Below are 14,392 nucleotides of genomic sequence, written 5' to 3'. Positions count from 1 at the left end.
CAAAAAAGTAAATCTTATATAACTCAATTAAAGGATGACACATCTAAAGTTATAACAGACAAAAAATAAATTGCAGAAGCATTTGCGGCATACTATGAAGAACTTTCCTAAGGTCAGTCATAACCACCAAAATACCTGCCTTCTTTGCTGAAGGTTTAGTTAGTGCAGGGCTGTACGCTTATTTTTTAAAGTGGTAGCACTGGTGCTAGCAAGCAAAAAAAATCAGTAGCACAAAAATAAATTTGGTAGCACACAAAGTATGATCGAAAACTTGCATAACCTTAACCCTTGCATTTCGCTCTAATTACCTTTGAGCATGTCATCTTGGTCTCATTTGAGATTCTCAATTAATATTATTTCCTAGTGTGTGCAGTAATAATTGTAGAAAAATTAATAGGGGTGCACTGATTGCAATTTAGACAAAATAATCTAACCTGCCAATTGCAATTTGGCAGGCTGTCGCACTAGTTAGGGTTGCCACCTTGGATTTAGGAAAAAAAGGGACACTTGAATGTTTGGGGCGGAGGGCTCGGCCATTATTAGGCTACCAGTTCAGACTGACCAGTGTAATGACCTATAATAACCATACACACCTACAGTGCTTTTTACAGTATAGGCTAAATAGGGAGACTGAGGTGGGTGGGGACCCTGGACCTTGTAGGGGGGCCCCGGAAGAAAAAAATGCAACCTTTTAAAGTAAAATTCATCAATCTGGTGCACTTTGAGAATAATATTGCATGCAACCATGCCCAGGGGCCCAAGGGCTCGGGGGGGGGGGGGGGCCTAAGCCAGAAATACTGATAGTAACTTTAAATGTTGCATTGTCAAAGAGCTCAGTCACTCATGTCAATAACAGGGTCCAACAAGGAATAGCCTAAATATAAGGAAATAAATCATCATGGCCCCAACTAGGTGACAAATAGAAAAGCAAGTGCAAAACAAAAGCATTATTAGCTCTGTCTAAGGGGCTTCATGAGGGACAGCTAAGCCCCCCACACACAAACAGGAATAAGCTTGCTATGTGTAAATTCTATACTGTTCATGAAAAGTAGCTTTCCACCCTGTATATGTTGCAATGGGCCCCTCCATCATATAACATGAGTCTGCAGACCAATCTACTGTACTGTTTTCACAGTTGCAGAGTAAAGAGTGCCTGTTTAAGAAAAATAATGTTCCTTCTGCAGCTCAAGATTTGATTAAAATGTTCCTCTGCTCTGATGCATTTAACTTTAAAACGGTACAAAGAGTCTGGGCCCATTATCTCATAATCCGTCTATGAACCAACTGGTTTCCACAATCTTTTTTATTTTCGCGGGCAGCATGCACAAGCATTATTTATTAAAAAAAAAAAAAAAAAAAAAAAAAAAAAAGTGTGGGGCCCCACACAGGGTCTTGAAACGGGCCCCGAAATCGTTAAGACCGCCCCTGCCCGCCCGCCTCTCCGATGCAATAGCGGGCGCAACAAACTCCTCGGCCCGTGTGAGACGGCCTTAACTACTGAACGAAGGAAGGAAATCAAATGAGGTTTTGGCATTTTCCCCAAAAAACGGGTCACAGCTGGTGAAAAAAAGAGAACAATTCTGGGAAAAACGGGACGGGTGGCAACACTAGCACGAGTGCGATTGGAGTTGTATTCATCATCGCACGTGATCAATTTCAGTAGCAAATGCGATCAAAACTGTCGCACTGTACAGCCCTGTAGTGTGTCTGACACACACGGTCATAGCACTAGAGGTGCAAGTAATGGACATCTAGCTTTACCTAGACCAAGGTCCAATGTACTTAAAAATACTATAATTTACAGATCAATTTCATTATGGAATGAACTGCCAAAAAACATTACTTTTAGCATTAATAGCAAATACAACTTTAAAAAGTCTGCAAAAAAACATCTGGTCCATATGTAATGTATACATTTTAAATGTTTCATTTCCTTTTGTAGATTTCTTATCTTTATTTTCTTTTGTTATATTTGTAATTATGATGTTTTTAAATCATAGTGTTGTGTAATATTGTTGTTATTATTTGTCTATTTCGGTTTGACATAATGTCAAACAAGTGATTGTCTGTTGTCTATATTGTATGTTTCGGACCCCAGGAAGACTAGCTCTCACTCCGGTGTGTTGCTAATGGGGATCCTAATAAATCAAATCAAATCAAATCAAACTGTACAAAGATGAAACAGACAAAACAAACTCGATAAGAACTGAATTATATCTTGAGAAACTAAATTTAAAACAAGTCTCATTGCAAAACACTAACCTCATAAAAAGAATAACGGAAGAGGAAATATCACAACAAATTAAGAAACTAAAAACAGATAAGGCTCCAGGAGACGATGGGTACACCAATGAATTCTATAAAGAGTTCAGAGAATTATTGGTACCTCTATTACTAAAAGCCTATAACTTTGCCTTAGAATCAGGTATGTGGGCATCAACATGGAACTCATCTGTGATCACAGTTATTTATAAAGATGGAAAAGAAAAAATTTATACATCCTCTTATAGACCAATATCATTATTAAACACAGACCAAAAAATATTAACTTCTATCATAGCAAATAGACTTAAGGACATCCTGCCAGATTTAATTGATAGTGACCAAACTGGTTTTATCTGTAATAGATTCCTATCCGACAATGTAAGACGTACTCTTAACATAATTGACTTTTCCCAAAAACATAATAAGGATTTACTATTATTAACACTAGACGCGGAAAAAGCTTTTGATAAGAGTGCTGTGGCCATATATTTTCAAAACAGCAAAAGCTTTTGGATTTCACAGCACTTTCATCTCATGGTTAGAATTAATGTACAAAAACCCAGTTGCTCAAGTGAGAGTCAATGGTACCCTATCAAGACGTTTTCACATTCATAAGGGAACGCAAGGGGAACCAATGTCAGCGTTGATCTTTGCTATGTGTATGGAACCTCTTGCTGAAGCAATCAGGCAACAAGACAACATAAAGGGATTAACTATAGGGCAAGAATGTCATAAATTAGCATTGTATGCAGATTACATTATTTTATATCTTACTTCCCCTGAATACTCACTCCCAGAACTAATGGAAACAATAAAAGAATACAGTGACATTCAGGATACAAAATTAATGAAAATAAATTTGAGTCTATATGCATAGGTAAACAACTGACAGATTACTCAAAAGGAAACCTCAGATTTAAGTGGAACCAAGATAAACTGAAATATTTAGGAATAATAATCCATAAAGATTTAAGTAAAGTTCACGAAGTTAATTATCAGAATCTAGAGAACAAAATCAAACAGGATCTGAACAGGTGGAAAACTATACCGGACTCTCTTTTTAGTAGAGTAGACACAATTAAAATGATGATACTCCCACAATTCCTTTTCCTTTTTCAGAACCTGCCAACATCAATTCCTTCCCAAAGTTTTAAAAGATGGAATGGCATAATAACTAAGTTTATATGGAATAACAAAAGGAAAAGGGTCAAATTTAAAACATTAATAAAATCGAAAGAACATGGTGGACTAGCACTTCCAGACCTCCAAACCTATTTTCATGCCACACAAATAAATAACATAATGAAATGGACTAATGATAATATTAAAGCGAAGTGGCTTCCGATAGAAAAGGAACAAACTCCATTTTCAATAAAAACATTACCATTCATTGATAGAAAAGATATGACACAACTGAAAGGACAAAACAGATGGATTAACAATACTTTATGTAATTGGAAACAAATTTGTAAAAAACATGATATAAATAAGGAATTACTCTATCTTAGAGAAATGGCATGGGAACCAGATTTCAAACCAAACAAAATGGACAGTGTCTTAAAAGTCTGGTCCTTAAAAGGACTACAAATATATTCACAAATAATAACTAAGTATGAAGTAAATTCCTTTGATGATATTTTAAAGAAATATGATTTAGTCCAGTTAAATTTCTAAAAATATTTACAACTTAGAAACTATATAAAAACCTTTCAAAAAAGAGCAGGCATTCACGAGCAGCATCCCTTAGTACATTTTATGGTTAAAAACTATAATATTGACATCAAGAATACACTTTCCAAAATATATAAAATACTACAAGACAAGAATGAAACACAAGACACGGTGGCATTAAAGTGGAACTTAGAATTAGGGGGACAGTTAAAAGAAGAGGACTGGGAAAACATTTATAAAACAATACATAAAACAACAAACTCTAGGTTTTGGAGGGAGTACACATGGAAAATATACACAAGATTCTTTATCACACCAAAAATACAATCAAAGTTTAGGACATTAAATTCATCAGATTGTTGGAGAAATTGTGGGGAAAATAACACAGACCATTCACATGTTTTCTACTTTTGCCCATCACTAAAGACCTTCTGGCAACTGATTGCAAATTCTATTATGAAGATTTTCCAAATTAACCAGGTACCTGAACCAAAATGTTTAATTTTAGATGTAACACCGGCTGAACTTACAGTCATGTGAAAAAATTAGGACACCCCATTGAATATTCAGTTATTCATTAAGAAATGTTCCCATATCGATGTCTAATCTTGTTTTTATTAATCTCTGGAAAAGAAAGTGATCTAATTGCAGGTAAACAGCAAAAAAATTACATTGTTTTACTGATTAAACAAAATATATCAACATAAATGCATATTCTCACTGAGGAAAAAGTTAGGACACCCTACCCCCTAATACCTAGTGTTACCCCCTTTGGCTGAAATAACTTCAGTGAGACGCTTCTTGTAACCCTCTACCAGTCTCTGACATCGGTCTGAGGAAAGTTTGCCCTACTCCTCAATGCAGAATGTTTTAACCTGTGTGATGTGTGAGGGGTTTCTTGCATACAGTTTGTTTCAATTCACACAGCATCTCAATGGGATTAAGATCTGGGCTTTGACTGGGCCATTCCAGGACTCACCATTTCTTAGTTTTCAGCCAGTCCTTGGTGGATTTACTGGTATGTTTAGGGTCATTGTCATGATGCAGGGTCCAGTTCCGCTTCAGCTTTAATTTTCTTACAGATGGTCTCACATGTATCCCTCTGATACACTGTAGAATTCATGATGGATTCTATGATGGTGAGCTGGCCAGGTCCTGCTGCAGCAAAGCATCCCTAAACCATGACACTTCCACCTCCATGCTTCACAGTTGGTATGAGGTTCTTTTCCTGGAACTCTGTATTTGGTTTGCGCCAAACATGTCCTCTTTTCTGGTGTCCAAATAATTCAAATTTTACTCATCTGTCCAAAGAATATTATTCCAGAAGTCCTGTTCTTTGTCTCCGTTCTCTCTGGCAAACTTCAGTCTGGCCTTAATGTTTCTCTTGGAGAGTAAAGGTTTCCTCCTTGCACACCTCCCGTGAAAGTTAAACTTGTGCAGTCTCTTTCTGATTGTAGAGGCATGCACTTTCACATCAACAGTGGCCAGAGCCTGCTGTAGGTCCCGCAATGACATTTTAGGGGTTTTGGAGACTTCTTTTAGCATCTTGCGCTCTGCTCTCGGGATGAACTTGCTTGGAAGGCCAGACCTGGGCAAGTTGGCAGTTGCTTTGAATGTCCTCCACTTGTACACTTTTTTCCGGACAGTGGAATGGCTGATTTCAAAATCTTTTGAGATCATTTTAAATCCCTTACCAGATTCATGAGCTCCAAGAATCTTCTTTCTGAAGGCCTCAGACAGGTCTTTTGAACTCACCATGGTGTTCACTCTCACATCAACAGTCAGGAGCACACCAAACTGAATGTCTGAGGTTTAAAAAGGCCAAACCTCCTTAAAAATGCTGAGTAACAATCTTCTTATCATGTGCACCTGATCTGAAACACTTCTGTGTGATTTCAGACATTTTAAGTGAAAAAAATGTTGGGGTGTCCTAATTTATTCCTCAACAGAATTTGCATGTTTATTTTATTACATTTTACAGAAAGTTTTAAACAGTATTTTCTTCAGTTTTACTTAGTTATCTATATTCCTGGAATTTCTCAGTTTAAAAAAAAAATTATATTAAATATCCATATGTCTAAATATGTTAAAAAACACACATGTTTTCAAAGGGTGTCCTAATTTTTTCACATGACTGTATATCAGAAAGAGACAAATACTTATTTAGGATACTTAGGATAGCAGCGTTTAAACAGATAACAAGGAACTGGCTAAAACCTAGTCCACCATCTTTTGAAAACTGGAAGTCAAATGTAAATAATATTTTAGAAATGTAAATAATTACCTATAGAATTAGAAACTGAGTTTTCGATACGATGGAATAAATGGTTAACATATATGGATTGTAATTAAATATTCTGAAGATAGTCGTGAAGAGCTGGAAGAGTTTAACTCGTGTATATATATACTTTCTGTGTTCTTTTTTTGTGTTTTATTTTGTAGTATATGTGTACTGATGAATATATTTTGGCCTAGGCATATATGTGGATGTACGTGTACACATATACAGTGTCGTGCGAAAGTTTGTGAACCCCTTGAGCCTTTTGGAATTTTATTTATTTTAACCATTATTAATATTTTTTTTTCAATACCAGTATTTTTTATATGAAATAACAGATGTTTGTTTATCAATTCAACATTTTTCTTTTCCAGAAATCAATTGTTAAAATAGATAAAACAAATTATTTGACAAATGTATGTGCAAAAGTTTGTGAACCCTAAGCTGCATTGCTTAAATCGAGCAAGGTAAACACAATCAGGTGGGCCAAACTGATTGATGAAATAGACCAATGTAGTGAGAGATCTTTAGGGAAGAAATTGGGCGCCACTAGATAAAACAAAGATAAAACCAGGTCAGTTTAGGCTCACCAAACTGAACCCATACAGGTCAGACATGCTCAAAGGGGAAACAATCTCAGAGGATCTCAGGAATAGAGTTTTGATGTTGCACATTTGTCGGGGGACAGCTATACATTCGTATAAAAAAGTTTGAGCTCCATCAGCCCACCGTGAGGCAAATCATCTACAAATGGAGAACTTTAAGAGTGACTTAACATCTGCCTAGAAGTGGACTTCCTTCAAAAATATCTTCAAGCACCACAAGAAAAGGGATTTTTCAGGTAAAAGCCAACCCACACATTACATCTGGAGATTTGCAGACCATTTGCCATCACCATTCTTCACTTGGGAGAAGGTTCTGTTGGTGGTAGGCAGAGTTGCGTTTTTGCCCAAACATGGCGGTTTTGGTTATGACCAAACAGATCAATTTTGGACTAATCTGTCCACAGAATAAGACTTCAGGTATCTCCAGGTGCTCTCTGGCAAAGCTGTGACAAGCAGTTGTGTTCTTTTTTGAGAGCAGAGGCTTCTTCAGCAACCCTCCCTTGAAAGCCATGTTGACTGAGTTTTCTTCTTATTGTGGAACCATGCACATCTGTCCCAGATGTTGCAAGAGAGGTCTGCAAATCACTAGATGTAATGTTTGGGTTGGCTTTTAACTAAAAAAATACTTTTCTTGTGGCGCTTGAAGATATTTTTGAAGGAAGTCCACTTCTAGGCAGATGTTCAGTCACTCTTAAAGCTCTCCATTTGTAGATGATTTGCCTCACGGTGGACCGATGGAGCTCAAACTTTTTTTGAATTAATTTATAGCTGTCCCCAGACAAATGTGCAGCATCACAACTCTATTCCTGAGATTTTCTGAGATTTTTTTCCCTTTTAGCATGTCTGACCTGTATGGGTTCAGTTTGGTGGGCCTAAACTGACCTGGTTTTATCCGTGTTTTATCTAGTGGCGCCCAATTTCTTCCCTAAAGATCTCTCATTACATTGGTCTATTTCATCAATCAATTTGGCCCACCTGATTGTGTTTACCTTGCTCGATTTAAGCAATGCAGTTTAGGGTTCACAAACTTTTGCACATACAACATTTGTCAAATAATTTGTTTTATCTATTTTAACAATAGATTTTTGGAAAAGAAAAATGTTGATTTGATAAACAAACATCTGTTATTTCATATAAAAAATACTGGTATTGAAAAAAATGAATTAATAATGGTTAACATAAATAAAATTCCAAAAGGCTCAAGGGGTTCACAAACTTTCGCACGACACTATGTATATATATATATATATATATATATTATTTATCATTACTGTATTTTGTTGTTTTTGTTTTGTTTATTTATTTACTTCATTCATTTATTTATATTGTTTACATTTATTTAAAAAAAATTGTTTGTAGGATGATACAGAATACTATATGATCCTACAATAAAGTATATAAAAAAGAAATCTTAGGCAGGCCTATTTAGCTTGATTATAGTGCCAACATTTGGGTAAAATACATCTGCATTTTACACTGTTATGGCATTTTTCCAATGATGGCCAGTTGGCCACGCAGAGCCACTTTTACTGCACCGAGCCACACCCAGGATGGACCAACTCTGGAAAGGGGATGAAGCGGGCCGGCCCCACCTCCAAACGGACGAATCGGCATCATGGTTCAGTGACCCCTGACCCTGTAGCGTCATGTGAATAGCCTCCGCTGCTCAGACAGATGAGCTCGACATCTCAAATAAGAAACGTTTAGCCTATTTCAATTTATACAGCATATTCAACGCACAATACAATGTGTCAAAAAAGCCAAAATAATTCCCTGCATGCCAAGCCGAGACAGTACGAGGGAGGTAGCCCCCTAATCAGGGCTGTACGCTTATTTTTTTTAGGTGGTAGCACTGGTGCTAGCAAGCAAAAAAATTCAGTAGCACAAAAATAAATTTGGTAGCACACAAAGTATGATCGAAAACTTGCATAACCTTAACCCAGGCATTTCGCTCTAATTACCTTTGAGCATGTCATCTTGGTCTCATTTGAGATTCTCAATTAATATTATATCCTAGTGTGTGCAGTAATAATTATGGAAAAATTAATAGGGGTGCACTGATTGCAATTTAGACAAAATAATCTAACCTGCCAATTGCAATTTTTTGCTGATTCAGAATTATTATTATTATTATTATATTGTCCTTCTGTTAATTAAAACCAAACTTTAAAACATTAAACATAGCCTATTAAATAAATAAGTATACATATATTATTGGTACAATTTAGGATAAATTAAATAGGTTGTTGTGAATGTGTTGGGAGTAGCTTTTCAGTGGCTTATTTAAAACTTTGTTTAAATAGACTAGGCTACTGTTGACTGCTTGCAGCTGAAGGAGTTGCCTTTCAAGCTAGAAAAAAGCGCTAACTTCCTGTTCTTATCGGCTTCAAAATAAAAGTCAACTCACCTTTGGCTAGTAACAGGCTTTTAATGTGAAGGCGCACAGGAAATGTTCTGTTTGTACACGCGCTAACTTAACTGCGGTAATGTGCCGTCTCCTTCCGGTAATTACCGTTAGTGAAGTTTTTATACCTAGAATCGCTGCACGAGCACAGATCCCGAGGAGTCGAGGACACATATCTTTCACCAGCCAAAGTGAAGGGTGGACTCAATAACTTACTTGCCTAAGACTACATTTACCCCCATTTGGAGTGTTAATGTAGAGCCCTCTAAGCAGCGCTCCTCTGTGTTTCAAAGACAGCCTCTCCTCATTAGCAGCCTGTCGCACGAGTGCGAATGGATTTGTATTCATCATCGCACGTGATCAATTTCAGTAGCAAATGCGATCAAAACTGTCGCACTGTACAGCCCTGGCCCCTAATCAAATACTGCTTAGGTCCCCATGAAGGTTTGGGCCGGCCCTGCATTCTAGCATAGTACAGAGTGAGAATAGTAAGAGTCCTACCTGAGAGCCCTTCTTGCTCCCTGGAAGGTTGATGATCAAAGTTTTACCACGAATCCCACACACTGGCCTGAAGACAGACAGTTGACACAAAATTATGGTAGCAGAGGAAACCAGTAGCAAGCAATCTTCTGGTTAGAATGAAACATTTGAGTCGATAAGTTCTACTCTTATGTAGACAGTATGTCTAACTGAATGACCACAGTAGTGAAAATATCTAGTTTTCACCTGGACAGCATGCCTAGAGGTGTAACGTTGAGGGATCCCATCAACATAGCCAGAGCCATACCCGGAGCCTCTCGCTCTATCACCTCTCTGGTGGCCTACAAGACAAACACCACCATTCAGATAGTAAAGACAGGTAAAGCATTTGTTTGTACAAAATCATTTTCAAAGCAACTGTTTGTTTGTTTTTCAGTCAAGTTTCAGAACAAAACTCATTAGTTTAGTCTCTGAATTTCTTGTGTTAAAAAAGTAACTTTTGTTCAAGTTTTACAATTAAAAGTTGAATATGTTTTTACCTCAGGAGTGACATCTCGTGGTGCAAAGCCAGTTCCTCCAGTAGTGAGAATGAGATTGAGCTGTAGTTCATCACACCACTCCAAAAGACTTTCCTGTGCACACAAAGACAACTCAACTTAATAGACTTATTAATAAAGACACTGTTTTTCAAAAAAGTGAGTTAACACAAAGCGTGGACACATACCTTGATTTCATCCATTTCATCTGGAACAATCTTGTAGGCTGCTATGACTCCTCCTAACCTGCAATAAGTGATACAGTACAAGCACAATACACTGTAAAGTACAAGTACAGTGTTGAACATCTTGTTTTGTTTTAACATGTGTGTGGACCCCAAGAAGAATAGTTGTTACGGTAATAACAAACTGGAATAAAAATTTAAATAAACAGTATGTGTATTGTGTATGTGTATTCCAGTTTACTTGCATGTGTGTGTACTATACTGTATATGTCAATATGTTTGAGTCGACTCACAATGAGGGATCATGGACCAGGTCCTTTAGGTTGAGCCCACTCCTGTCCTCAGCCATGTTCCTGTAACAGCTGTCACTGACTGAAGAAGAGACACCTTCAGGTTATACTTTATAACAACTTGCTCTGACACCATCAGTTTAAAGCCGTTTAATGAGAACAGATTGAAAATAAAACTAATCGTTGTCTACAAAAAAAGTGGAACATCATATAATACCACATATGGATATGGGATATGGACAATATTATTAAAATACACACAGCAAGTCTCGGTTCATTCATCGTTTGTATCAAAAATATTATGAAATGCTAAAGTAAAATCTAGATATTGTCTATATCCATCCACTTCCATTTATTGTAGAATATTTTGACTGAAATAGTGACATGAGAGCTAATCAGTCAAAATATTTTTTTAATAGGTACCAATGCGTGATCGATTTAAAAGTATAGTTGACATTTTGGCAAAAATTCTCATTTGCATTCTTGCTGGTAGAATAAAACCACTCCCATGTCTTTACAGTAAATATAAAGCTATAAGCCAGTTTAGTTTAGCTCTTCGACTGGCAACAGGGGGAACCAGCCAGTCTGGCTTTGACAGTGCTAGGCTGGCAACCAGAAGTTACTCCACATTCAAACAACGGCTGTAGACGCTTAAGCCAGTTTTTCACAAACTCCAGTACTACTATACCTTCTCAATGGACACGGTTGTTAGGCTTCTCAATACTGTGTTTGTCAGCTTCGCAAACGTCTTAAGACTTATAACAACTTTATTTTGTGTCACTGTAGAGTAGCCTGGCACTGCCCACCTACATACTTCCACTCAATTTTCATTTCCCTTCAGTTGTCAGTCTGGGTGTGCGGTATATTCACGGGTTTTCTCTGCCAGCATCTTAGTGAAAAATATTTGTAATAATTGAATAGATGAATATCATAATAAAAATAAACCATTGAAATTGTGTTGATAGGGCACGTCTTTTGCTAGCATTAAATCTAAGGTCATGATTTATTTATGTCTCATCATGGAGCTGGCTGAATGGGCAGTTGCATTGTACAGTGTTGACTGTTGTGGTTGCAGGAGTCAAGGATCCTTAAACTTCCTGTGTTTTTTATTATTTTATTGCTTGGTCATAGACCACTATGAATCGACTTTAAGTGAGTAAAGAAATTGGTCGCAAAGTTTGATGTGCTGACATGATATGCCTTTTTTTCTCTCTCTCATGGTCGCGTATATGTCACGTGACTCGCGTGTCCGCCGATGGTGTCCGCGCATGACTTATCTTGCACATTATTTTAGTCTGTTGTGAGTCTGAAGTGTTTTCAGACAATACTAGGGATGGGAATTGATATGAATTTAACAATTTCGATTCTGCTTATCGATCCGATTCCTTATCGATTTTCTTATTGATTCTCATTGGGTGAGAGAATAAGTACAAATTAGTTTGTTTGTATTAACTCTCTTTAATATCTGATCAGAAGTGTGTCTAGTGTGTGCCTTGAAAGATTATCAAGAGTTTTTCAGAAAAAAAAGAGAATTTTCACATTAATTGGTCTAGACCAGGGGTTCTCAACCTTCTGCAAGCTGGGCCCCCCCAAAGCTGGGTCATTGCAGTTGGGCCCCCCCACCGACCCTGACACCCCCCCCACCCCCCACACACACACACCACCCTACACAGATAGATAGATAGATAGATAGATAGATAGATAGATAGATAGATAGATAGATAGATAGATAGATAGATAGATAGATAGATAGATAGATAGATAGATAGATAATCTATCAATTATTGTTATTATCACAAGGGCTAGGCCAGTGGCGCACCTTTGAGTTGAACATTGGGTTTAGGGTTGGGGTCCGGAAATTTCTTATATTTTAACGTTAAATTCTGGTGCACTTTAAAAGCTAATTATGAGATTGTATCAATGTTTTTTTTTTAATCTCCTTAGAAGAGAAGAAAATAGTAGCCTAAATAGAACATACACAGAATAAATTCTACAATAGGTATACCTGTTATGAAAAAGCTTCACAAAACAAAGTCTATGATCAATGGGAAACACTGCTGTCTGACAACCCAGTTCAGAGAATGTTTCAACTATTGAGTCTTGGATTTGGAAAGTGGCCAGATTTAGCTCAAAATGCTACCTGCGATTAATGTGCTGTGCAGCCTGAACGCGGAGTTGTGTGTGTCTCAGTGGCGAATCCAGGAAATTTTGACTGGGGGTGGCCAAGGTGGGCCACAGAGCTAGAGTGGGGTGGCCATCGCACCCCTGAATGAATAGCATGTGATATGCTGTACAACCAATTCAAAGATGATTTATAATCCCAAATGCCCAAATCATGTTAGTATCCATTGTAATGTTTGTCAGAAAACTAAACCCCTGAAGGGGGGTCTGGGGGCATCCCCCCCAGAAGATTTTTTGTGTTTTTAACATGTAATCTAAGCATTCTGGTGCATTCTGGCGAAGATAAAGGAAAAAGTCAATATTTATTTCAGTTCAGATGAATAGTAAAATTAGCAAGACAACATAACTTGCTAGCAGCCAGATGCCTAACAACTGGACAGAGGGACGGACGACAACTAGCTTTTGACAAAATATCTTGCTAAAAAAATAAACCTTTATTTATGAAATTCTGCCCTAAGAACATGTTACACTTGCTAACTACAAACTTACATTTTTTTATTCAGATTTCAAAAATCTGCTGGGACACGTGCCCATACACGTGCATGGGTGGCACGCATGTCACAAGCACACTTATGCTGTTTTCAAGACCTTTGCTGACCAGAGACCAGTTCTAGTGGCCACAGTCCTACCATTAATTCAGTACTTGAAAATTGCAAACTGATCTCATATCAGTGGATTGGAGTGTTTGTGTGATGAACTTGGCAAATACCTATCAAAAAAAGTTAAGAAAGAAAAAAAATACATATCATCTCTGAACTAGGCTATATTTTTTGTCATCCCCCTCGCACCCCCCCCTGTAGAGTGTCCGCGCCCCCCCGGGGGTGCCCGCCCCACCGGTTGAGAACCACTGGTCTAGACAATGCCATTATGTGCCCTAAAAACTAAATACACAGACTTAAAACAGGCAAGGAAGAGCTTGTGCCTTTTGGAATATTAACAGTGCTCATTTGCACTTGAAACAAAATTCAACTGACATAAAAAATACAAACAAGTCTTTTGAAAAGATAAGACCGACTATTAACTTAGCAAATTAACCGATTTTGTGCAGAAAAATCATCATGTTTGCCCTCTCAGGAAGGATACGAGATATTTAATGTATGTTAAGTGTTATTATATGATTGCGCCCTTACTCTGAAAGGGCAACGTGATGTCACTACGTTATCGCCTCAGGTCAAACTGTCACGTTGTACGTTGGTGTTTAACTGACTGCACAGTAGTCAGTCATGTAGGCTATTCAAGAAGAGAATAAATACGCCAAAAAGGCTAAAAGAGAATGTATCGCTTTGCTTATTCTTCACCACGCCAGCGACGAGGAGTCACCGCTCCATCTCAGCTTTACAATGTACGCTGTTCTTATGTGCAGCGCGCTGTTTATTGTTAATATAATGGCCCGTCATCAGACACACGTAGCGGAAGGTTCACATTGATCGCTCCATTTAGTAATCCAGGGCAGAGCTTTTTGTATGGGCAGAGATTGTTATTTTAAGTGTGTCTTAC

At 37.5% G+C, this 14,392-nt stretch overlaps 1 protein-coding gene across 3 annotated transcripts in view; it reads right to left on the bottom strand.

Annotated features, from left to right (window-relative positions):
• LOC307261351 (gephyrin-like) overlaps positions 1-14,392 on the bottom strand; it is a 128,376-nt gene that overhangs the window by 91,684 nt on the left and 22,300 nt on the right. For all 3 annotated transcript variants that reach the window (XM_080041869.1, XM_080041870.1, XM_080041871.1), the window contains exons 2-6: positions 10,718-10,796; positions 10,428-10,485; positions 10,243-10,335; positions 9,950-10,044; positions 9,725-9,791 (exon numbers count right to left, since the gene is read on the bottom strand). In XM_080041869.1, coding sequence (XP_079897995.1) covers positions 9,725-9,791; positions 9,950-10,044; positions 10,243-10,335; positions 10,428-10,485; positions 10,718-10,796 — 392 coding nt within the window. The remainder of the gene's footprint in view (positions 1-9,724; positions 9,792-9,949; positions 10,045-10,242; positions 10,336-10,427; positions 10,486-10,717; positions 10,797-14,392) is intronic.

This window comes from Ammodytes marinus, assembly GCF_949987685.1.
Source record: "Ammodytes marinus genome assembly, chromosome: 15".
Lineage (NCBI taxonomy): Eukaryota > Metazoa > Chordata > Actinopteri > Uranoscopiformes > Ammodytidae > Ammodytes > Ammodytes marinus.
Note: the sequence above shows the minus strand (reverse complement) of the source record. Positions and strands in the feature narration are given on the sequence as shown.